The sequence below is a fragment of the Anabrus simplex genome, chromosome 4 (genome assembly GCF_040414725.1).
Source record: "Anabrus simplex isolate iqAnaSimp1 chromosome 4, ASM4041472v1, whole genome shotgun sequence".
Lineage (NCBI taxonomy): Eukaryota > Metazoa > Arthropoda > Insecta > Orthoptera > Tettigoniidae > Anabrus > Anabrus simplex.
Window position 1 is genome coordinate 299,632,218 of NC_090268.1, and position 26,329 is coordinate 299,658,546.

A 26,329-nucleotide genomic window follows, 5' to 3' on the forward strand; every position below is an offset into this window, starting at 1 on the left:
CACATTTCCTGATGTTCTACCATATACCTTTTCTGCACATCCAACCAGTATTTCCTTATATCTTTACCATTCATCTTCAACATTCCTCATCACCATTCTTCTTGTATGCTTTTCTCCTTCAACTTCCATACTTTAATTCTTTTCACTCTTCTTAATGGGGTTTTTTCAATCTTTCCCACTTTCCGTTCTCTTATCGCAACTCTATGATCCCCACCAAAGGCTTCTTCAGGTACATGAAAGGTTCTTCCGGTGTTCTTTCTCTATGATTATATAATCAATCACGGTCTTTGTTCGTCTATCTCCCCAACCATCCCTTGTGATCTTCTGACTGTTCTTCTTCCTAAACTAGGTGTTTCCAACAATCATTTGGTTCCTCCTGCAAAAATCCACCAACCACTCGCCTTCTGGATTTACATTTACATATCCAAAGAGCCCCACAACATCTTCCCTTCCTTGTCTTTCCATTCCAACTTCTGCATTTAGATCTCCCATCAGTAGCACTTCCTTATCTTCTACCTGTCGATCCACTTACTCTAAAAAGACCTCTAGATGTTCATCTATGCAACCCGTTTGTAGGACATACAACTGAAATAGATCTTTCATAGCATTTTGGAACTGAAGTCTCATCAACATCATTCTATCACTGATGCATTTTGCAGATTCCACATATTCTCGGATTTCTTTTCTAAGTATGATGGCCACTCCATTTTTTTGCTTCAGGTCCTCTGTTGTAATACAGCCTGTATCCTTCTTTCAGAGAATTCTCCCCCATACTACTCTTCTTCATCTCACACAGTCCAAGTATGGCTATATCTTTTTCTTTCATGAAGTCAATCAGTTCTTCTGTCTTTCTCATCAGTGTCAGGACATTTACTGTCGCAATCTTGATGTAGTTATTTGAGGTATTTAGCAAAATTCTTGCAGATGATTAACCGAAAAAACATCTTGTGTAATTCCTGACCAGCAGTTTGGTTACCACAAGGGAAGATCAACTCTTCATGCAGTTAAAAATCTACTGGAAGTTATCGGTGATGCCCTACAATATCAAAGAGGGAAATACCACATCATCTTTATTGATTTCAGGAAGGCCTTTGGCATTCTGGACAGAGATATTGATAAATTCTTCCATATAATTGGAAAAGAAAGCCACCTACTCAGTCATCATCATCATCATCATCCTAAACCATCTCCAGTTTCCCGGGTGTGGTATATGAGCCTCCTCCATCTCATCCTGTCCTTGTACCATTCTTCCTCCACCAACTTGTCCCAATCATGACCTCTCAGCAGTACATCGCTCTTAACTAAATCTATCCATTTCCCTCGTGGCCTTCCCACGGGTCGTCTTCCTTCTACCTTTCTGTCAAATTCCTTCCTTGCAGTTCTGTTTATTGGCATCCTCTTCATGTGACCAAACCACTTCAGTCTTGATATCTGAATCTTATTGAGGAGAGAATCATCTATTCCTACTTCTTCTCTAATTTTCTCATTCCTAACCTTGTCTTTCCTGGTTTTCTGGATCATAGTGCGTAGGAATTTCATTTCAGCTGCCTGAAGTTTGGAATTATCTCTATTGGTCAGAGTTATGGTTTCAAGACTGTACGTAAGAATTGGTGTATAATAGGACTTGTACAATGTCATTTTTGTTTTCATGGGTATTTGCTCATCCCACAGCAGGTGTCTTACCTGGTGGTAAAATTGTGTTGCCTTATTGATTCGATTGTTCACCTCAAGTTTTGCTAGGTTGTCATTTGATATAACGCTACCCAAGTATTTGAAAACTGGCACGCTGTCCAGTTGAGCTTCATTTAACATGACTATTGGTTCTGCTCCTTCCCCATACACCACCGTCTTGGTCTTGCTGATGTTTAAACCATATTTCTTAAACTCCTCATTCCAGCTTTGTATTCTCTCTCCCAATTCCTCTTCTGAGTCACTCCAGATTGCAACATCATCTGCAAATGTGAAGGCTTTGATATCTTCATGTTCTTTCCTTTTAATTGATTTCATTACTACATCCATTACAATAATAAATAGAAGTGGTGACAATGAGCTGCCCTGCTCCACTCCTCTCTTTGTTTCAAACCAGTCCGACAAACCACATCCTACTTGAACACAGCTTCTGTTCCCACTATACAACATTTTCACTTTGTCTAAGAGGCTGTCTCGCACTTGAAGTTCTTTCATGCAATGCCAAATTCTTTCCCTTGGTACACTATCGTATGCTTTCTCAATGTCCAGAAATATTAGAAATAAAGGCTTGTTCTTCTCCCAGTATTTTTCCATTAGCATCCTAATTGCAAATATAAGGTCTGTAGTTGACCTTCCTGGTCTGAAACCATACTACTCAGTATCCTAGTTAATATCCCAGTTCATAATGAAAAAATAACTTTTAAAAAAGCATTGCACAAACAGAAGTCCTACATATCTTTGAACATCGACAAAAAAAATATTACGTCCACAAAACCAGTGAGTTCAACACACTACATACCTTTCAGGTAGAAGTTCAACAAACAGGTTAATAAATCACAATACATGCAGGGAACGCAAAAGGGTACGTGGATCTGTAGAAGTGTTAACAAAGCTGATAGCAGAGCAAACACCACCACCAAGAAAACTCTCCTGACAACCTTGTGATTATGCAGCTACAAGGGCAAATAAAAAATGTACTTAACAAGGAAATTTTATAAAACAATCTGACTTCAACAACAACAACCACCACCTTGGTCTGAAAACAGACCTATGTAAAGATGGTTTCGGCTGAGTGTTCACATTGTTCTTACAGAACACCACTGATTGCAACTGTACGCTCAGTGCATTAGCTCTGCTGCACCTTGATTCAATTTCATGTATTATTGTACCATCCAGGGAGAATACATCCTAAACACCTGAAATAATCCACCTGTTCCAGTTCTGTGTTTCTGACCTGTCATCATTTTGGCCTTGGAAATGTTAAAGAATATAAAAGCAGAAGCAAAATGTATACATATGTATATGGATCAAGAGCCATAAATTCAAAACATAAACTTTACAATAAGAACAAGCATTTTTTGTAGTTACCACGTGTTCAATGGAATACACATTAACTAGAGATGAAACCTTGGTTCCAAATCTACAAGCTGCAAGAAAACTCTAATACCTTTGTTCACAATTGCTTCCTTGAAAACTTCTGCAACACTCTTGCCTTCAGCTTTATCCTGGTCATCTGGTGAAGACGTTGCAGTGGCATTGTCCGGAGAAGCAGCCAGATTAACTTTCTCTTCACTGACAGATGCACACTGCTTGTCTACAACAGGGGTATCAGACTGTCCAGCTTTTTTCCGTATCTGTGTTTCAAGAGCCTCTTTTCTATTACTTTTAACATTATCTCCTATAGTTCGTGACCATACTAATGCCTTATTCAATGGTAATCTCCGAGATGACTGACAGTCCTGAAATGGGCTCCAGCTGATAGGCCTTGGAAGAGAACTAGTATGTCTGCGAACACACCCTGAAAGAAATAAACACATATTTATAGGTTTAGTGAGCAACAACAAAAATAGCAGGAAAGTAACTGAGAATAACTTGCCCAGGCCACTTCGTTTCGATTCTCAAGACAGCCAGCATTAATAACATATTATTATATTAACACATTATCAATTACTGATACCGTATTTACGTGAATAATGCTGAGATTAAACGGACTTATGGCTATAAAGGAGATGGAGGCACTGTACTGTGTTGCAAAGCAGATGGAAGCGTCTCGTCATAGGAAAGTTTGATTAGCCACAAAAAATCCGTGCAAGTAAAAGGCATTTAAAAATCAAACAGTACAGTAATCCAAAAAAATAAGGCACTTGCACAGGGGAACCAGCATAATTTGTCCTCATCTTTGATCTTTTTCATTTTATGAGGCTATGTTTGCCAGTGATTTATCCAAATGCTTTATTTGAATAATGTAAATGAACCTTGTTGGATACATTTCAGAAATAGTTCTTTCCATGGCATTTGAAAGATTTAAATTATGAATCAAGGTGATTGCATGCATTAATGGGTCTTAGAATACTTTGTGACGCGACAAGGGTTGGCATTTCTGAATTAGGAGAGAAGTGTCATGGCAGGAAATCATACAACAATAGAGTCACTGTCCTGTGTTGCAATGCAGACGGAAGTGAGAGACTTCCAACTTCTTCCCCTCACCATAGGAATGTTCGATAAGCCATTGTGTTTTAAGGGCATCGGGCACTTTCTGTACAAGTACAAGACATCTAAAATGCATACAGTACAGTACTCCAATGAATAAAGCACTTGCACAGGGGAGCCAGCATAGATTTTATCCTTATCTTTGAATCATTTCTTTTCTTTTCTTTCGTGAGGTTATGTTGGCCAGTGAGTTATCCAAGTGCATTATTTGAATACTGTAAATGCACCTTGTTGGATACATTTTGGAATTAGATAATTTTTTTTTCCATGACATTTGAAAGGCAAACTGTGAATCAATATTAACTGCACGCAGTAACAGGTCTTAGATTATTTTGTGATGCGGCAAGGGTTGGCATTTCTGAATTAAGAGTTGGCGGTTAATTCGGAATCACGTAATTCGAAGTCACATTCTTTGCGTCCCTACGATTTCGAATTAGTTAGGTTTTACTGTATCGCAAAACTATCAAACGAGTTCGCAGTGTGTCTGTTTCAAGTGTTTACATTGCATGAAAAGAATTATCCACCACTGGTCGTGTCACTCTCCAAGTAAAAGGAATCGCGTGTGAGAAATATTTTGGATGTGGAGTGTGACGAATTTGTAAGTAATGTAGGAGAGGATTCTAGTGACGCAAGAGACAAAGAATCTTCCGATCTACAGTAAATTGAGCTTATTGCAAGTTTATATTAACGAAATACCTATATTTTCATGGCAAATATATTTTATAGCAGTGATAATGCATTTTTAATATCTCAAATGTGTTCAGGCAAAGTAGCTATATCTGTCTTGTTCGTATTTGCATAAAGACCACACGGAACTCGAGGAGTGATATGAAATGCCTACGTTACTCTTTCGCTGGAAGGTATTTTAATTCATTTCAGTTTTTCAAAATTATCCTTCCTAAAATTAGGGTGCGGGAATTATTCACGTAAATATGGTATATTTCTTCCAAAGAAATACACACAAGTAGAAAGGATGAGAGTTTTCCACCTAATCAATACTTTATTTTACAAAGTGTCTAAAATTACTGGTACATTAAAAGACAGTACCGGTTTCGACCTGTTAAGTAGGTCATCGTCAGCTGTTGATGAACCTGCTTATTCAATAGCGACTGTACAGAATAAAACATTACGAAGATTAAACATGAATGCCATTATTCTACTAAAATGCTTAATGTTAAGATATATATGAATGGATGAAAACCATAACGAAATAAGTAGCATTTTGGTCATTCAGAGAAAAAGGCATTTAAACATCTTAACACTCATATAAAGTATGCTATTTGTAGTTATCCACCCATCACTAGAGCACAGAATATTACCGCTATCACTTGTATCTCTTTGCTGGTGAAAAGATACATCCTCCCAGAGTTACATCCTGCACTTAACTCATTTTTTTAAAATGTCACTTATACCGTTATGGTTTTCATCCATTCATATATATGGCACAGTTTTGAAGTTAAAAAGGCTTTGACTTCTTAGAGTCCCATGAATGCCACATATTTCAAAAAATTATATTTGTTATAGGCCTAATGTTAAAAACAGGATACAATATTTGTAGTCTAAAGAGTCACCGACATCCTGATGTCAAGTTCGAATATCTTATGCTGTAATCTCAATATTATGCCCAACGGTTGTATAAGGTAGTTCAAAAGTGCATTGTTGGGCGGCAAATATGCGGGGAACGTTGTGCTCAGTAGAATATGAGGTTCTGTACTTGTTTTGCAGGTACTATGCTTATTCTCAGTCTATATCATTGCTGATAAACTGATAAACTTCTTGTTGAGGCGTAAGTTGCTGTGTATGACATATTGAAATCTGAAAGTAAGTGTGAGAGCTCCCTTCTTCATACTTGCATTCAACTGAGGTAAAGACTGATAAAATATGGTTAACAGAAGGAATAAAATTCCTTTATAGAAAAAAACCTAGAAGCATCCCATGTTTTACCACGTAGCTTTTGGGATAATTTCCAAAGAATTAATCAAGACAAAATAACTAACCTAACAATCCGGAAACAGAATACATTAGATAAGAAGTTAAATGCACTCAAATGATCTCAAATCCAAAACAAACAAGACAGTAACACCCCCTCAAATGCAACAAAAAAAATGAACACACATTTCACCCATCATGAATTTAACAGAAACCTTCGATGAAAATGAGACCAATATATTGAGCAAAGGACCTAAACACAATTGGGAAAACACATCAACCCTTCATAACCTCACAACCATCATTGCTGAAAGTGAAAATGCTCTAAATAAAATTCCGCATGATTTACGCGATGAGATCAGACACGAAGTTAAGGGACACTGGGACTGAAATTTTGGCAAAATATATGTCAAATATTGATTTTCGGCTTTTTCCATATTAATACACCCCTAACCCCCGCGGATCAGATAGCAGTGTTTTCATCCAAATTCCTCCATTTTTAAAGCTCTAGCGTAGCTTTTAAATGCCTGGCGTGCAGTCCTTTAAACGCTCACTTTCGTTCGACTCACGATCAGCACACATTAGTGGTGTATTCAAGCAGATTTCACGATTTCATTTCATAAGAATAATTCAAAAAGACCTCCTACATCTGTCGGTCTGCATTTTGCTGCTTTCTAGTGGAGGAAGTAGGCACTTTTACTACGTAAACTATATAAGAACTACAAAAGTTTGAAAAATCTGAATGAAAATTACAGGTGGTGGTGTGGCCTTGCATAATATATTGAGTAAATTTTTATGACTATTTTCAAAGACAGTGATTACTTATTAAAGAAATATTTATTAGTTTCAACATTATTTATGACTATTTCCGTACATACCATGTGCAAATCCTGTTTGTTTACAAACAAGTTGTTTTCCAGTTTGATTGTGTTGAGGTATGCGAGTATTTTCTACTATTGTTTGGTGTTGTTCTGTGGTGAAATGCATACAATAAGTTCTCGGTGGCGTAAGCCAAACTCCAAAAGTAGGAGAAAACAAGAAATTTCAAGATTCTCAGCTGGCAATACAGGTTATGAGCATTGTCCATTATTTTAAAAAATTGCTTTTTTCTCTCTTTCACTTTTTCAGGCATTCAAAATGTTACACGCATCATAAATCTTATGATATTGCTTTCAAAATGTGCATGTATTATCTTCATTGCATTGACTATAAACCTGCAGATCGATTTTTGGATTGCACTTTTGGTCTGGCTGCAAAAAAATTTCAAACTTAAAAAATTGAAGATTTTTTGTAGATTAAAAACTTGGATATGAAAAAAATTTATTTCTTCATACTCATTAATGCAATTCAAAAAAGAATCTGTACGTTTCTTCCAATTGTATTAATGCAATAGAATATTACCTAAAAGTTACACTATCTTGATTGGTTTAATGCGGCAGACCTTTATAAATATTGAATAATTTGCACATGAAAATGTATACAATAATTGATATCTCAAGATCTAATCAACTTGCAATGCTCAAATTTACCACAGTGGTTTATGTTATTACTATTCATAAGCATACAAAATTTCAAAGCTGTACCTCAGTTTATATAGAATTTGGAAATTTCAGTCCCAGTGTCCCTTAAGAAGAAATTACCGTAATACATAAACAAGATTAGCAACAACAACAACAACAACAACAACAAAAGCACAGCTGATAATATTCCACTCAGGAAACTCAGACAAAATTAAGCATAACAATCTATTTTAACAAAGGCAGACAAAGGTAATACCACAGTCATCATCAACAAAAACGAATACATCACTTAAACTAAACAATGTTTCCTGGACGACACCTTTCAAATTAAACGAAAAGATCCAACTACCAGTATCCAAAAAATCTCAAAACATTATTGAAAAACACCCATTTCCTCCTTAATGAGCCAAGAAACCACAAAGCTGACCATAATGAATCTAAACAGCCGACTGCGAAAGCCTACCTAAAATCCACAAAGTACCCATGAGGCCGGTCATAAATTATAGATCAAGCCCAACTTACAAATTATCATGCTTCATACAGACATTTCTCAAAAAACACTACACATTCTTAGCCAAGATATCAGTACGAAATTCAACAGAATTCTGTAACATCACTAACGAGCTGAAAATCGAGCAACACCACATTCTAGCATCATATATGATATCATTAACATGTGCCCTAAGATACCCACACAGAAAACAATAAGACTAATAAGATAAAATTTAAAAAATCACAGTAATCTAAGCATCCTTGAAATAGATGAATTCATTAATTTACTTGAATTTGCCCTCAACAATAATTACCTTAGATTCCACGATACTACCTATAAACAGCAAAGCCTTCCCATGGGTTCACCAACATCATGAATAGTAGCCGATATCAACATAGACCACTTCGAACACTCAGAAATAGCAAAATTAACAATATATCATTCTGGTGCAGATTTGTAGACAATATCTTCATTGTTATAGACTGTATGTTTATCAAACTAAAACAACACACTTGAACAGTCAAACAAAATTGATCCACATATACAATTTACAATGAAAAATGAGAAAGATACATACATTACATACATACATTGTCATTATAGACTGTTATGCCTTTCAGCGTTCAGTCTGCAAGCCTCTGTGAATTTACTAAACGTCGCCACAAGCCTCGATTTGCAACTAGTGTTGTGACCTCATTTAGTTCTATACCTCTTATCTTTAAATCATTAGAAACTGAGTCTAACCATCGTCGTCTTGGTCTAAGGTACCTCTACTTCTCTTACCTTCCATAACAGACTCAATTATTCTCCTAGGTAACCTATCCTACTCCAATCACCTCACATGACCCCACCACCGAAGCTGGTTTATGCGTACAGCTTCATCCATCGAGTTCATTCCTAAATTAGCCTTTATCTCCTCATTCCGAGCACCCTCCTGCCATTGTTCCCACCTGTTTGTACCAGCAATCATTCTTGCTACTTTCATGTCTGTTACTTCTAAATTATGAATAGGCCTACGATATCCTGAGTCCACCCAGCTTTCACTCCCGTAAAGCAAAGTTGGTCTGAAAACAGACCGATGTAAAGATAGTTTTGTCTGGGAGCTGACTTCCTTCTTACAAAATACTGTTGATCGCAACTGCGAGCTCACTGCATTAGCTTTACTACACCTTGATTCAATCTCACTTGCTATATTACCATCCTGGGAGAACACACAACCTAAATACTTGAAATTATCGACCTGTTCTAGCTTTGTATCACCAATCTGACATTCAATTCTGTTGAATTTCTTACCTACTGACATCAATTTAGTCTTCGAGAGGCTAATTTTCATACCATACTCATTACACCTATTTTCAAGTTCCAAGATATTACACTGCAGGCTTTCGGCACAATCTGCCATTAAGACCAAGTCGTCAGCATAGGCCAGACAGCTTACTACATTTCCACCTAACCGAATCCCTCCCTGCCATTTTATACCTTTCAGCAGATGATCCATGTAAACTACGAACAGCAAAGGTGAAAGACTACAGCCTTGTCTAACCCCTGTAAGTACCCAGAACCAAGAACTCATTCTACCATCAATTCTTACTGAAGCCCAATTGTCAACATAAATGCCTTCGATTGATTTTAATAATCTACCTTTAATTCCATAGTCCCCCAGTATAGCGAACATCTTTTCCCTCAGTACTCTGTCATATGCTTTCTCTAGATCTACGAAACATAAACACAACTGCCTATTCCTCTCGTAGCATTTTTCAATTACCTAGCGCATACTGAAAATCTGATCCTGACAGACTCTTTGTGGTCTGAAACCACACTGGTTTTCATCCAACTTCCTCTCAACAACTGATCGCACCCTCCCTTCCACGATGCCAGTGAATACTTTGCCTGTTATACTAATCAATGAGATACCTCAATAGTTGTTGCAATCCTTCCTGTTCCCTTGCTTATAGATAGGTGCAATTACTGCTCTTGTCCAATCTGAAGGTACCTTACCAATACTCCACGCTAATTTTACTACTCTATGAAGCCATTTCATCCCTGCCTTCCCACTATACTTCACCATTTCAGGTCTAATTTCATCTATTCTTGCTGCTTTATGACAATGGAGTTTATTTACCATCCTTTCCACTTCCTCAAGCATAATTTCACCAACATCATTTTCCTCCTCCCCATGAGCTTGGTTGTTTGCAACACCACTGGGATGATTTCCTTTCACATTGAAAAAATGTTCAAAATATTCCCTCCACCTCTCCAGTGATTCCCTGGGATCTCTTATGAGTGCACCTGAATTATTCAAAACACCGTTCATTTCCTTTTTCCCTCCCTTCGTAAGATTCTTTATTACAGTCCAGAAAGGAATAAAATAAGTGAAAAGGTAACAGAGAGTCAAGAAATCATTAAAAAATTAAAGGATGAAGAAATTAACGAATTAACAAGTGGCATGGAAGGATTGAGTGTTAGGCACCACGAGTTAGAGGAAAAATTCAATCAAGCTACAGGCCAAGTAACCAGTAAAATTAATGAATTAAAGGGAAAGGTGGAAAGCGATAAAAATGAAGCAGACCAGAAAATGGAGAAAACGGAAGAGGAGTTGAGACAAATTAGAAAGGAAATGCAGGAAATGCAGAAAATGAAAAATCAGACGACGAAATCTATAATTTTGAATTGCAGCGAAAGAAAGAAAGCCATTGAAATTCAAATTAACGAAAGGGAAACCACACCATCAGGGACAGCTGATCTGAATAGGCAGAATGTTGATTTAATAAACGGAATTAGCCAGAGCGATAGTCCATCGATAATAACTGTTATAAAAACTTATGACGATCATCCAAAACACTTTGATAATACACCGAAAATATCGCCCAAGCAATTTCTTAGAGAAATGGAGGAACATTTCCGAGAGAGTAGGGTACAAGAAGATAAGAAGTTGCGCGTAATAGAGAAGCATCCGGACTGAAACCTGAATATTTGGTTCCAAGCTTTTAAATACAGTTTCCACAGCTACAAGGAATTTAAGCCAGCATTTTTAAGAAAGTTTTGGAATCCAGAAACACAACAACAGCTAAGGATTGAATTATATTCAAGAAAATTTTCATCAACAGGCCAGATGCGGTATAGTGATTATTTCTCTTATCAGTTCCACTGATTTCAAGACTTAGACTCAGCACCAAGCGAGTTAGAGGCCATAAAAACTTTCCAGAGACAGTTCCCACCAGTGGTGCAAAGATTGTTGGCAGCCTCAAATGTAGAAACTGCAGTCGGCATGGAGAAAACGTTGAGGGAGATTGACATGACATCATCGTATTCAATGAATAGGAATCCACGGAATACTAGCCAAGAGGAGACAATAAACGCTACCATTCCCGAGGAAATGAACCATAGAGAGAATAATAAATCAGAGAATTGATCAGAAAATTATAACAGACAGAGAGAGGACAGAAGAGATGCTAAGATGCTGTTGTCAGTGTAGTGGAAATTCTGAGGGAGGATGTGGACAGAATGTTAATAGATATAATCCACATTCTAGAATTAATCCACGGTACAGAGGAAACAGAAACCAGCAGTACTATAGAAATAAGACATGGTTCAACGAGACGAGGACAGAATAACTATAGAAGAAATGAGGAAAACCGACGGTATATCCAAGAATTACGAGAAGAGAGGCAAAATAAAAATCATTGGGAAGAAGCTATAAGAGACAAGGATATAAATGGAGATATTGAAGGGGCAGAAAGCCTGGAGCTGCAAAGCTACCAACATAGAAAGGCAGAAGCGGGAAGGTTGAACCCGGATACTCCAGAATTTACAAATAGTTCAGAGTTGCCTGAGAGAAAAAAAACCACACCGATTTCAAATTGAGGGATGGTGAGATAGTAAATAACGAAAGAAATGAGAATACTGACAAAATTCACAGTTGGATAATCGCACAGGTAGATCATTGGGATATTCAACCGGATGATCTAGTTGAGGATAATATTCATAGTGAAGAAAGATCAAAATTCAGGTTACCAGTAATAATAGTAACAGTGGCTGATATTAAGTTGCAATGCTTGGTAGATTCTGGGGCCAGCATCAGTGTAACGGCATATGTACGTTTTCAAGAGCTGAATAAGAAAATATATATACCGATGATACCCGTATCTGGAGTGAAAATTAGGGAATAATCCCAGATAAATTGGTAGAATGTAAAATGCAAGCATATCTAACTATCATGATCGGAAAGCATAAATTTGAGCATCCTTTCGTGATTATGAAAAAAATAAAATACAATATCATCTTTGGAATAGGTTTCACGCTAGCAACCTGGTTGACTATAGATATGGAGAAATGAGAAGTTCGATTTCCAGTAGTAGAGAGTACTGGAATACAATCAGTAGAAACAATACAACTCAATAACACCGCAGATGAAAATGAACACTTAAAGATAGTGGTAAAGGAAGTTGATGCTATGATCAAGGAAAGCCAAGGACAGAGTAGAGTTGATTATAATCAAGAGATAGATTTAGAGCTAATTGAAAGAATCAAGAAAATAATTACTATTGAAGAGGAGGAAGAAGAGAACTCTGAGATTTGGAAGAGTATTGCTGAAGCTGAAGTTTCATCTATGGAAAAACGGATATTATATGGAATCTTAGAGAAGTATATAGAAGTTTTTAAGAACAAACCACGACAAATACCCAATTTTAAGTACAAATTGTTAGTCAACGACTGGACACCTTATACAGGGAAGATATACGATGTCCCAGAGAAGTATTCTCCGGAAGTAAAGAAAATTATCGATGAAATGGTAGCTGATGGGATAATTACGAAGACAACCACTCCATACTTAAACCCACTCGTAATAGTAAAGAAAAGTAATGGGAGTTTGAGGCTGTGTCTTGATGCGAGAAGGCTCAACAAAAAGCTCATCCCAGAATACAACCAGGTACCGAGAATTAAAGACATAATAAAGAGATTTAGAGGCATGCGATACTTCTCAAGCATGGACTGTACCTCGTCATTCCATCACATCGTTCTGGAAGATAAATCAAGGTTACTAACAGGATTTATGTTTAATAACCAAACATATGCGTATTGCAGATAACCATTTGGTTTAAAGAATAGTTGCGCTGTGTTAATAAGAGCCTTAGACAGGAATTTAATGGATGAAGTAAAGGAATTCATCAACTGTTATGTCGGTGACTTGGTATTTGGCAGTACGACATTTGAAGAACACTGTGAAAAGTTGGAAAAATGATTAAGTAAAATACAGAGAACCGGATTTAAGATTAATTTGGAAAAATCTAAATTCTGTCAAAATCAAGTACTTTTTGTTGGACATATGATAGACATCGAGGGAATCAAGCCAAACCCTGTAAAAATAAAAGCCATCTGTGAATTCTCACGTCCTTCGAAGGTAAAACCTGTTAGGCAATTCTTAGGAATGACCGGATTCTTTTCTGACCATTGTGAGGGTTATACCGAAGTAGCCACACTGCTGCAGGACCTGTTAAAAGTAAATAACAGGTGGAAATGGAACTAAGAGACTGAACAAGCCTTTGTCAACATGAAAGAGCTAATGAGGCAAAGCATCAAACTAGGATACCCAGACTACGAGAAAGAATTCGTTATCCAGGCAGACGCATCGAACATTGGTGCTGGAGCATGTTTGTATCAAGAGGCAAAGGAAGATCAGAAGCGGACGTATCTAGCATTTACAAGCAGAAAGTTACGAAAACATGAGCAGCATTACACAACAACAGAGCTAGAACTCCTTGCCATCATACATGCACTGCAGCAGTGGAGACGAATCATTTATGGATACCCTGTGATCATCAGAACGGATCACAAGGCACTTACTTTTGGATTGAAAGCAGTAATGGTAAGTGAAAATGGTAACCCGGTGGATGTTGTTCACACAGCAATTCAACATCAAAATGGAGCATTGCAGTGGTAAAGAAAATATCTTGGCAGATGCGTTAAGTCGAAATCCGGCAGACCAAGAAGAAAGTGTTTTACAAATTACATTAAATAATCAAGATGAGGAATTGATAAAAAAGTTAGAAAATCCAGAAGAATTTTAAAAAATCAGACGAAAGATTAAAGATCATCTATATATATAAAATAAGAGTTTTGTCTGGACATTGCTCAGAATTTGAAAATAATGGTATTTCTGTATCAGTCATGTCGATAGTAACAAGAAAATGCACTTTTTACTTTTCCTAAATTTCTGTCTGTCTGTCTGTATGTACACGCATCACGAGAAAACGGTTGAAGAGAATTTAATGAACATCGGTATGTGAAGTCAGGGGATGAGCCTCTACAATCTAGGCTATAAATCATTTTACTCGCGCTGAGTGAAATGGTAGTTTAGGGGAAGGCCTAAAATTGAATTCCCAACTATTTATGTTATTAGTGGTCGTATTTTAAAGAAAATGGGTATGAAAAGTTGGGGAATAAGTTGCTATAATCTAGGCTGTCAATAATTGTACTCACGCTGAGAAAAAAAGGTAGTTTAGGGGAAGGCCTAAATTATAATTCTCAAATATTGTTGTTATTAGTAGTTCTATCTTGATGAAAATCGGTATGCAAAGTCAGAAAATAAGTCGCTATAGTCTAGGCTGTAAATTATTTTATTCACGCTGAGTGAAATGGTAGTTTAGGGGAAGGCCTAAAATGTAATTCTCAAATATTTCTTATTAGAGGTGTAATCGATGAATGCTTCATAACTAGGGTTATATAGTATTAAATTTTCCATTATTCATGTCTTATACATTGTTACCGTACTGGCTATGATCACAAAGATATTCATAATTTTGGATTTTTGTTATCCAGTCCATATCAGCGCCGAGTAACCATAAATGGGTAAACAGTATTTAATGAAAACCGGGTTGTAAAGTCGGAGAATAAGAAACTACAGTTTATGGTATAAAATATTTTACAAATCACAGAGTCAAAAGAAAACTAAATGTGAAGGCCTACAATATATAAATCCCATAACATTGATCAACAATAACATTACACTGACCATTGTTTGTCGTGATGTGCTTTGTGTCTTCAGTTGCCCTTCATCTCCGGTAGATAGGATTACTGCTGCGTACAGAGTATTTTTATTTGATTTACGTCGCACCGACATAGATAGGTTCTATGGCGACGATGGGATAGGAAAGGGCTAGGAGTGCCTTAGGCCTTAATTAAGGTACACGCCCAGCATTTTACTCAAAAGTGGGAAACCACGGAATACCATCATCAGCGCTGCCGACAATGGGGTTCGTTTCCACTACCTCTCAGATGCAAGCTCACAGCTGCGCACCGCTGACCACACGGTCAACTCGCCCAGTCGTACAGAGTGTAACAGCCTGCCTGAATATTGATGGGAAGTAGCTGGGGAGTTAGATAACTTTCTTCTTTAGCATGACATTCCCCTGGTTTATAAATTTTCTGATACTACTGGTACGTAACACACCGGATCATCATAGCATTCGAGCTATTCAATCTCTAATCTGAGGCACTGATTGGAATGAACAGTGTGCATATTTAGCGGAATAATGGCAGATGAGTGTTCATGGCAATCTGCAGCCTGGTCATCCCAGCTCTGGAACTTTGGACTATTAGATCGGCACCGCAATCTAACCGCAGCACTGTTCGTTAAAAGTGATAAAACGTGCGGCTTTCCAATTGATCGAGTATTTTATATGATAGCATTGCTTTTAATCCCTACATTCATACTTATGTTTTTGTAATGATCTATGTTGATTTCAGGTTAAGAAAACCACAAAGTCAGTCTTTCTGAGAATCCCGTAGCGAAGCACGGGTACATCAGCTAGTCATTAATAAATTAACGAATGATGAAGTGAAATCATCACTGAAAAATAAATACGAGATAGTGGGTGGCATACTGACAAAAATTATGGATAACACCATGGATAAGCAAAGGACAATTGTACCACAAGAACTGCAACGAGAATTGATATGGCATGCACATAAAATAACAGGTCATGTGGGAATAGATAAGGTAATAGGAACGTTAACAGAGAAATTCACCTGGACAGGACTAAGAAAATCAGTCAGGAACGCAGTAAAAACGTGTGATGTATGTCACCGTGTTAAACATAATAATTTCATTAATAGCCACCAGCATATTGCCATTTTACCATCAAAGGTCAGAGAAATGTATGCGGTTGATATCTTCAGAAAGTTACCAACAGCCAAGAAGGGAAGGAGATATATATTGGTAGTAATCGATATCTTTTCAAGATACATCTCACTACAGCCTATTCAACGGGCAAATACAAAGCAGGTTTTAGGAAGCTTAGTGAAAAAAAGTGATTCCTCAAATGGGCCTGACAAAATATTTACAGACAGGGGAACGCAATTTACATCTGTGGTGTTCCATGAACAGATGAAAAATATGGGCATAAAGCATATATTATGTTCTGTACGACATCCATCGGCAAATCCAGTGGAGAGGTATATGAAAGAAATCGCAAAATTCTGTAGAATTTATTGTAGTCAATGTCACTGGAGATGGACTGACGTACTAGAAACCATAGAGGAAAGCTTAAATACCACAATTAATGAATCAATCGCCCAGATTCCGAATGTGGTACATAATAATAAACATTCACACAGAACATGGGATAATATACTAAGTATGCCACTAGAAAAGAAGCCAGATGTTCAGGAGATTACTAGAATGGTCCAGGAAAGGTTGAAATGTCATTCAGAAAAGAGACTTAAAAGGGTATGGAATAAAAGACTGTGCGCACCATTCAAGAAGAACGACCTGGTATTAATTAGAAAGGCACCAATATCAAATGCATCAGCAAGGATATGCCCAAAGTTCATTCATTTATACCAGGCCTTTCCAACTTGAGCACTTAGTGCAGGGGCGCACCAGCGCTGCACTCAGCAGCATCGTTCCCCTACTTCCCCATGCAGTGGTTGCTGGATGTGTACATAAGAGTCAGTACATTCTTTCTCATTCCCTCTGCATGTGTGTCATTCTCTCTGCATGTGTGTCATTCTCAGTAGAATCTATTCGATGGAGCAGTTGGTTTCTCCTTCGTTAAGCTCAATATTTGTCATGTCATTTTAAGCGTAAAGCCTTCAACCGTTCGACGACACTACCACAATAAACATGTTTCCACCTATGATGAGAATGTTAGCACAGCAAGAACCGAACAAACTGCTAAGTTAAAATTGGAATTGCCCAGTTCTTCAGAGATATGTAATATCTTACTCACTAGGAATTGTTTTACATGCAATTTAGGAGATATGTTTTCGTTTTTGGTTTTGTATTATTAAGAACTGTTTAGAATTAGACTTAGATGTGCTGCTACGAAAACACACCGGCGAGTTGGCGGCGTGTTTAGGGGCGCTCAGCTGTGAACTTGCATCCGGGGGATAGTGAGTTCGAATCCAACTGTCAGCAGCGCTGAAGATGGTTTTCCGTGGTTTCCCATTTTCAAACCAAGAAAATGCTGAGGCTGTTCCTTAATTAAGGCCACGGCCGCTTCCTTCCCATTCCTAGCCTTTCACTATCCCATCATCACCATAAGATCTATTGCAAGAAAAAACCCACAAAGGTAATTTTTTAATTATTTTATCTCCCTGTCCCACAGATACTTGAACCCAACAGTTTAGAAGGCGCAGTTCGAGTACGTTATGGGATATTGTTGCTCTGAAAATTGCAAAAAGTGGGCGACCCTTTACTGATGGTGAATTTGTAAAAGAATGTTTAATAGAGTGCTCGGAACTACTGGGTCCACATGCTGTGGCTCACTTTCAGGCGAGAAGCTTGTCAAAACAAACCATCTCTCGTCATGTACAGGAACTTAACATTTGTCTACTTATAAAAATCTTGTAGACTATCAGGCGTCTTGTCTACTTATAAAAATCTTGTAGACTATCAGGCGTCGTTACAGACTTTGCACTCTGAACTCAATGCCTGATTCAAAGAAATGAATGATATGGCACCTCAACTTGAAATATTTATGACCCCACTTTCAGCACGTCTTGAAAAAATCACCATCGTATTTCCAAACAGAGCTGATAAGACTAGATTGCGACGCAATCCTAAAGGACAGGTACTACCACTACAGTGGTGGTTTAATATCATTTTACAAAAGTGTTCAACCACAAGAATTTCCAAAACTTCAAGCAGTTGCCTTAAAATTTACGTCAATGTTCGGTACAACGTATGCATGCAAACAGTTGTTTTTTCAAATCTGAATTTAAATAAATGGAAAACTAGGACTTCTCTGTCTGATGTTGTCTTAGAGGCTGTACTTAGAATTTATACTGCCAAATTGATTGTACCCATTATCGGTAAATTAGTTGCCGAAAAACAGTGTCAACAATCGACTTAAACGCTAAATGTACATTAAGGCAAACGCAAAGTATGTACAGAATGAATTGTGTGTTTATGTGTTCACAGAACTGTCATAAATAATATTGTTTTCATAAGCTGCGCGCTGGCTTGACGACCTGTAGTTCTGCCTCTGCCACTTCCCCTCCTTCCCCCACCACCTCAACAGTGCTATAGCACAGCACCGGGGCTGCTGCCAGGGCCGTGGGAGCACCTCAGTTGGAATCGCTTGATTTATACGATGGATCATATAAAATTGAACAAACGTTTGGGAATAATGTGCAACAAGTAGTAAGTATGAACGGCAAATACAGGAATATACATAACGCAAGTAATATGAAGCCGTATTTCCAAGAGAGCAGGACTGATGAGACAGAAAAATGAGTCCCAAATAACTAAAGATTAAGTAAAAAGTAAAATCAATGTTAAATCAGCTGATATGCATAGAGATAACCTCAGAGAAGCTAAATAACATCAGTTATAATATAAGAGTAATCGATATTATTCCATAGAGGAATGAAGAACCAACAGTCAATGAAAGAAAGACAGAGAAATTATAGAAAATGCTAAGTCACATTTGTCAATCAAGTTTTGAAAGAGTAAATATATTGCAAGCAATATATTTAATCCGTGGCAGGGAATAAAATGTGCCCGTTGCATTTTTGGACTTGTTCCAAAATGGCGCCCACGGAAGGTATAGACCACTCAAACTAAGAAGAGTACATAACAAAGTCTTAACGTTTAAACACAATAGGAAGCCATGACTTACTCTAAACCACTACATTTCGAAGGCGGTGCAGAGCAGAATAAGGTCAAGTAGATTGTTTCAGAAAAAAACAAAAAAAAATAGAAGAAACTATTGAGAAAAATCACTTGAAAAATTGAACTTGAGAGGAAGAGAAGTGAAGTGCTGTTGCTCTGTAAAAATAAGGAGATTACCAAGATTGTGGTAGAAATCCTGAGGAAAAACTTCTATAATATAGAATCAGACGGCAAAACAACCAGTAAAATGCTGTAGAGGATATAAAATACATCGAGATATACGGGAATTCATTCAGATACGTATACTGATAGTCCCAAAGTACAAGATCAGTTATACTACAAAAACAGAAACTGGAAACCACAGGAAGAGGAAACGATAGGAGAGAATTACTGCAATAAAAGAGAAGTCGTGGAAGAAATAATATTTTTGAAATTAAATAATCTAAATTTGAAGATTTGTGCAAGACGAGGCGCAAATATCTTACGCGGACTTAGTGAATTGGACGATTATTACACAAAAGAAGATTTTAAAAAATAGCTTAGAAGAAATATTACTCTAACAAAAATCAAAAATGAATATGAACTTCTCAGAAATATTTGATCTTATCGGCAGTTTTTCCAAGAAGATGATGGTCTGCTAAGCATCCAGATGGACCAACCTGGAGGGAGATATCATCCGAGCAGCTAAAACTACCCAAGATGAGAGGAGGATTTCGCCCAGCCAAGTCAACCTAAGATGAGGAATCCAGCCAGACATCGAACCATGGCCAATGAACCAACCATGTGACGAGCGAAAGGAGAGCAACTGACGCCCGATGAAGAAAGACGAGCTAAGTGTTTATAATAAGTAAAATAATTCTTAATTTGTATTTTTGGCATATGCGGTAGAATAGAATAGCCTAAGTATGAAATATTTAAGTGTGCAAGTGAAACAGTGAAGTGAAGTGCATTACATTTAAGCTGGTAATGATATATGTCAGTGTAGAATTAGATGGATATCTCGTGGAGTATGGTTACGTATTAACAGGTGGTTCAACAAGGTAAATGAGAATACGATTAACAAGAAAAGTAATATAACAGCCGATTTCAAAGATTGTCATATGATGAATAATATCTATGAGTCTTCTAAAGCCATCCAGTCAAAGATTACGTCACAGGTTGATCACGTATTAAGAAGTGATAGTTAGAGTCAAGTTATTCCATGTCAAATAGTATTGTTAAAAGCACATATATGGTATTTAAGGTTATGCATCGTATTTTTAAAGAGAATTGGTCAATGAAAAGGAATATTTATGTGGAGAAAAACGTTATGACTCAGTAGTAGCAAATAATATAAAGAAGAATGAGAATAGATATTGAGGAAGTTAAAATGGAATTAATTGAAGGTTATACATTGTAATACGAAGTTATATGAGTTGATTTAAGTATAATAGTATGCGTCGTGATAGTTATGAGACATATATATGAATGATAGACGTTAAATATGAATGGTATTGACGCAGTTAGACGATGCAAATACTGGAAAAGAAATACGCCGCGGGAGTAACTTGAAACAAGGTATGGATGGTTAAAATTCTTATACAGTTGAGCCCATATTGATGATATTAACAAGTGTTATAGTATTTTTAGAAGAATTCTACCTTTACAATACAAATTAAATTTATTCCTTTCAAAATAACATTCAATCATTGTACATGTTTCGCCCTCATTCGAGGACATATTCGGCGATCAAAGTTCAAAAAATAAAAAGAGAACAAAAGTACATATTTAGACTTTGAAAGACACAGGATATTCTTGGTATCGGGTCCTGTCTATGTGTTCTTATCAAAATTCATCACGTTAAATATCGTCACATTATTACGAAAACATCTTCAATGAAAAGCTATGGAGTCCAGTCAAGAAACACCACTATAAAAAAAATTGCACTATTTTGACCAAAAATAAGTGAGAACATGGTTCATGGTGTGGGTTACTGTAGTAACGTCCTAGTTTGTGAAGCATGGGCAATGGCTGAGTGGCCTAGTAAGTGGTCCCGAGAGTCAGGATACCAGTTGCTATGGAATGGGAGTGGCCATCTCGGACATATTCTGAGTCTTGGCCCCCCTTGTGCTCAGGCGGCTAGGACTATACAATCCACCGGTGGTCCCTAACCCATTAGAGGAGAGATCCTCACTTCGACTATGTGTAAGTAGGGTAGCATCATGCTTCATGAATTTACTGAGCTCAGAACATTTTAAGCAAGCCTTGTACCTATGGGAGTAACGGAGTCCCACTCTCGTTTGACAGGCGAGGGACTCCTTGGAAACAACTTGGCAAACGAAATGGAATTCGATGGGGAGCTATCAATATTAATGGGGCTTATGGAAGAAAGAAAGTGGAACTGGCTGAATCAGCAAAGAGGATGCATCTGGATGTACTAGGAGTAAGTGATATTCAGGTAAGGGGAGATAAAGGGGAAGAGATAGAAGATTGTAAAGTGTATTTGACGGGTGTTAAAAAGGGAAGGGCAGAGTATGGGGTAGGACTGTTTATCAGAAATACTATTGCATGCAACATAGTTTCTGTTAGGCATGTAAATGAGCGAATGATGGGGTTAGATTTGGCAGTTGGAGGAATTAGGACGAGAACTGTCTCACTGTATTCACCATGTGAGGGTGCAGATGAGAATGAAGTTGACAAGTTTTATGAAGCACTGAGTGACATCGTAGTCAGGGTCAACAGCAAGCATAGAATAGCGCTAATGGGCGATTTCAATGCAAGAGTTGGAAATAAAACAGAAGGATATGAAAGGGTGATTGGTAAATGTGGGGAAGATATAGAAGCTAAAGGGAATGGGAAGCGTTTGCTGGACTTCTGTGCTAGTATGGGTTTAGCTGTTACGAATACAGTCTTCAAGCATACGGCTATTCACCGCTAAGATGGGAGGCTAGCGGTACCAGATCCATAATAGACTATATCTTAACCGACTTCAAATTCAGCAAGTCTGTTAGGAATGTACAGGTTTTTCAGGGATTTTTCAATGATACAGACCACTATTTGATCTGTAGTGAACTAAATATCTCTAGGCCTAAGACAGAGAAAGTGAAATCTGTCTGAAAACGAATAAGGGAAGAAAATCTCCAGGACGAGGAAATTAGACAGAAGTACATGGATATGATTAGCAAGACGTTTTGAACAGTTGACAGTAAGCAGGTTCGGGATATAGAAAGAGAATGGGTGGAATAAAGAGATGCTGTAGTAGAAACAGCAAGGGAATACCTAGGAATGACGGTGTGTAAAGATGGGAAAAAGCGAACATCTTGGTGGAATGATGAAGTGAGAGCAGCTTGTAAACATAAAAAGCAGACTTATCAGAAATGGCTCCAAACAAGGGCCGATGTACACAGGGAATTGTACGTAGATGAAAGAAAAAGAACAAAACAAATAGTTGTTGAATCCAAAAAGAAGTCTTGGGAAGATTCTGGTAATAACCAGGAAAGGCTAGGTCAAGCAGCAAGGAAACCTTTCTGGACAGTAATAAAGAATCTTAGGAAGGGAAGGAAAAAGGAAATGAACAGTGTTTTGGGTAATTCAGATGAACTCATAATAGATCCCATGGGATCACTGGACTGCTCCCCTCATGCCATCCATTTAGCGTACAATTTACGTATGTTGTCCTTGAAGGGCATGTTGATGGAAACATCCAAGGGGCTGTAGACAATGTGTGAGTCCACCAGGAATTACGAGATCAGTTTTTGTTTCCTGAAGAAATTTCTTTGTGTCTTCCACCAAGTGTCCACGGAAACTGTCCCACACTAGCATTGCTGGGCGTTGAAGCAGTCCCACTGGCATGTTCTCCACACCGTACAGGATCCAGACCTGGAAAAAGAGCTGTATCCATCCTTTCTCTTGAACCTGTTCATGAATGCCTTTGGGAAACTCCACTTTAGGCACTGTTTTTCTTTTAAAAATAAGGTACGGTGGCAATTTTCTTCCATTTGCAGTTATTGCTAGCATGACAGTGCAACACTGTTTTTCACACTCAGTTGTACGTACAAGCACGCTAGATTATCTCTTCGTGTTGATGGTGGTGTTGCATGGCATGTCAAAGTTTATCAGGGTTTGATCTGAATTGCCAATTTGAGATAAGCAGTAATTGTTTTTCTTCCGCATTGCTATCACATGACGATGAAAATCTATGATTTTGTCGCTGAAATCGCTTGGCATTTTCTGACAGAGAGATGTTCGCCTTCATAGACACAATCCCTAGTGTCATGAATCAATGTATCCAACCCTGGCTCACTTTCAGTTCCGAACAGCTGATCTCGTGCGAGATACTAAAGCCATCATTTCGCAACTCTGTAACGTAATGAAGCAACTAGTTTTCCAGCTAAAGAAAACTTACCAGTTTTTAGCCCTCTGAACGCCTTACGTGTTCGGTTGGTGCTTTGTAGCACTGCTTTCTGTTTATGCCAGTAGCGAACATTAAACTCAGTCACACTGAATTCTCGACCGGCAGCTCTGTTACCGTGTTCTTCAGCATATTTTACCACTTTGAGTTTAAACCCAGCCGTTTAACTCCCACGTTTCTCCATAACTTAAAGATCAACCTACACAAGAAAACTTAACTGAGAAACAACAATGAAACGTGAAGACAGAATACGGGTACTTGTCGACAATACAACAGATGGACGATACCTAATACCGTGGTTACTTAACTGCTTGAACGTGATCAGCTCCACCAAACGGGTAGTGATAAACATATTGACAAAGATGGAAGAGTGAGAGGGATGGCTGAGTGTGACTGACTGGCTAGGAATGCGGTCTTGGGGTAGAGGTTTGCTAGTTAATATTTTTGTTACAACAGCTAACCTCAACCGTTCTGCAGGTAGAAGGAAATGCAGCTTCTTCCTGTACTGTCACGTATAAAGTACCATAACAGCAATTGGTACAGTGCCGATATTTAATGTAGGCACATCCACGGAATACCCAAACTTTATTTTGTGTGTGTACCGTATGGCTTTACGATGTAAGAAATGAATGCGAGTTACGTGTGGGCATGTTTTCCTGCAATTTCAAATGTTAAAAATTTGTTGTGAGATATACGTGGTGGCAAGTTATATGCGAGCAAATAAGATACATTGTGGTGTTAAGTTGAGATCTGTCATTAATGGACTATAGCTGAATGCAGATCTTCATAGAAAGATCTTACTGTTGTATGTAGTAACAAATAAAATATAGGTTAGTATTTGTTAAACAGAGCTCGATAGCTGCAGTTGTTTAAGTGCAGCCAGTATCCAGTATTCGGGAGATAGTGGGTTCGAACCCCACTGTCGGCAGCCCTGAAGATGGTTTTCCGTGGTTTCCCCATTTTCACACCAGGCTGTACCTTAATTAAGGCCACGGCCGCTTCCTTCCCACTCCTAGCCCTTTCCTGTCCCATCGTCGCCATAAGACCTATTTGTGTCGGTGTGATGTAAAGCAACTTGTAAAAAAAAAAAAAAAAAAAAAAAAAAGTATTTGTTAAAATCTTAAGGTGTTTTTTAACAATTGTTTGAAAACAAGTCTTAAGTAAAATAAGTTCAACACTTTTGCTGAAAGCCATGTTCCTGTTAAAATGGATTGTTCTTGAAGGGGAACCTCTCTCAAAAGTTTTCCAAACTGAATACCGGGCTGGGTTTCGTAAAGATGTTAAAAAATAAGTAGTTTGTGAAAGGAAAATGCAATTATTTTAAAAAAGGATTCCAAAAAATTCTTAATAATTTGATTTTGAGGAAATGTAGGTGTCTTGAGTACTTACACCCTCACCGGTCTCACATCAGCCTGGTCAGCCTCTGTGCTGCCTTGAGTTGAACTGCGGACAGCTAGTCACTTGTCTGGAGTAGTGAATGTGTACGGGGAGGAATGCAGGGATTGAAGGGAGTGTGAAAGAGGAGTGTGAGTATGTAAGTTGTACATAATTGTTGCAGTGATTACAAAAAATGTATTAATGATCTCCTCAAATAAGATGTTGATAGGCCTACCTTAGGATATTTTGTTCAAATCACCATTCAGATTACTCCATTGGTCTATACTGATAAAAATGTTCTTTTATACCTTTATTCTTTACTCAGTATCAAGAACATGTTAATGCGAATAGATTTAGATTCTCAGCCATGAGACTGACTTTAATAATTCATTTTCGTCAATCGATCAAGATTTATCCATTCTTCGAATAGCTAATAAATGTATTCTATTAAACATCTTTGAGAACATTTTTATCAATATACACCAAAGAAATAACCTGAATGGTGTTTCAAACTAAATATCCGGAACTATCAACATCATTAATATCAAGATCATTAATACATTGTTCATAAACATGGCAACAAGTACGTACAACCTACATACTCCCACTTCTCTTTCACATTCCGCTCAACCCCTGTGCTCCTCCCCATCCACGTTCACTACTCCAAACAAGCGATCAGCTGTCCGCAGTTCAACTCGAGGCAGCACACAGGCTGACAAAGCTGATGTGAGACTGGCGAGGATGTAAGTACTCAGACACCTACATTTTCTCAATATCACATTAAGAATTTTTCCAAATCCTTCTCAAAATAATTGCTTCTTCATTTCAGAGGCTACTTATTTTTTAACACCTTTTGAAACCGAACCCAGCATTCAGCTTGCAAAACTTTTAAGAGAAGTTCCCCTTCAAGAACATTTCAATCTAATAGGAACCACAGCTTTCAGCAAAAGTGCTGAACTTGTTTTATTTAGGAATAGTTTTGAGACAATTGTAGAAAAAGAACCTTAAGATTTAAAAAAAGACTTTTTTTGCTTGTTGCTTTACGTCGCACCGACACAGATAGGTCTTATGGCAATGATGGGATAGGAAAGGGAAAGGCCTAGGAGTGGGGAGGAAGCGGCTGTGGCCTTAATTAAGGTACAGCCCCAGCATTTGCCTGGTATGAAAATGGGAAACCACAGAAGACCATCTTCAGGGCTGCCAACAGTGGGGTTCGAACCAACTGTCTCCCGGATGCAAGCTCACAGCTGCGCGCCCCTAACCGCATGACCAACTCACCCGGTTTAACAAATACTAACCTATGTTTTATGTATTACTACATACAA

At 37.8% G+C, this 26,329-nt stretch overlaps 1 protein-coding gene across 3 annotated transcripts in view; it reads right to left on the reverse strand.

The window, feature by feature from the left end:
• The window catches only part of ZnT49B (Zinc transporter 49B), a 174,189-nt gene that overhangs the window by 131,260 nt on the left and 16,600 nt on the right, over window positions 1-26,329 (reverse strand). For all 3 annotated transcript variants that reach the window (XM_067145625.2, XM_067145626.2, XM_067145624.2), the window contains exon 3: window positions 3,137-3,487. In XM_067145625.2, the coding sequence (XP_067001726.2) occupies window positions 3,137-3,487 (351 nt within the window). The remainder of the gene's footprint in view (window positions 1-3,136; window positions 3,488-26,329) is intronic.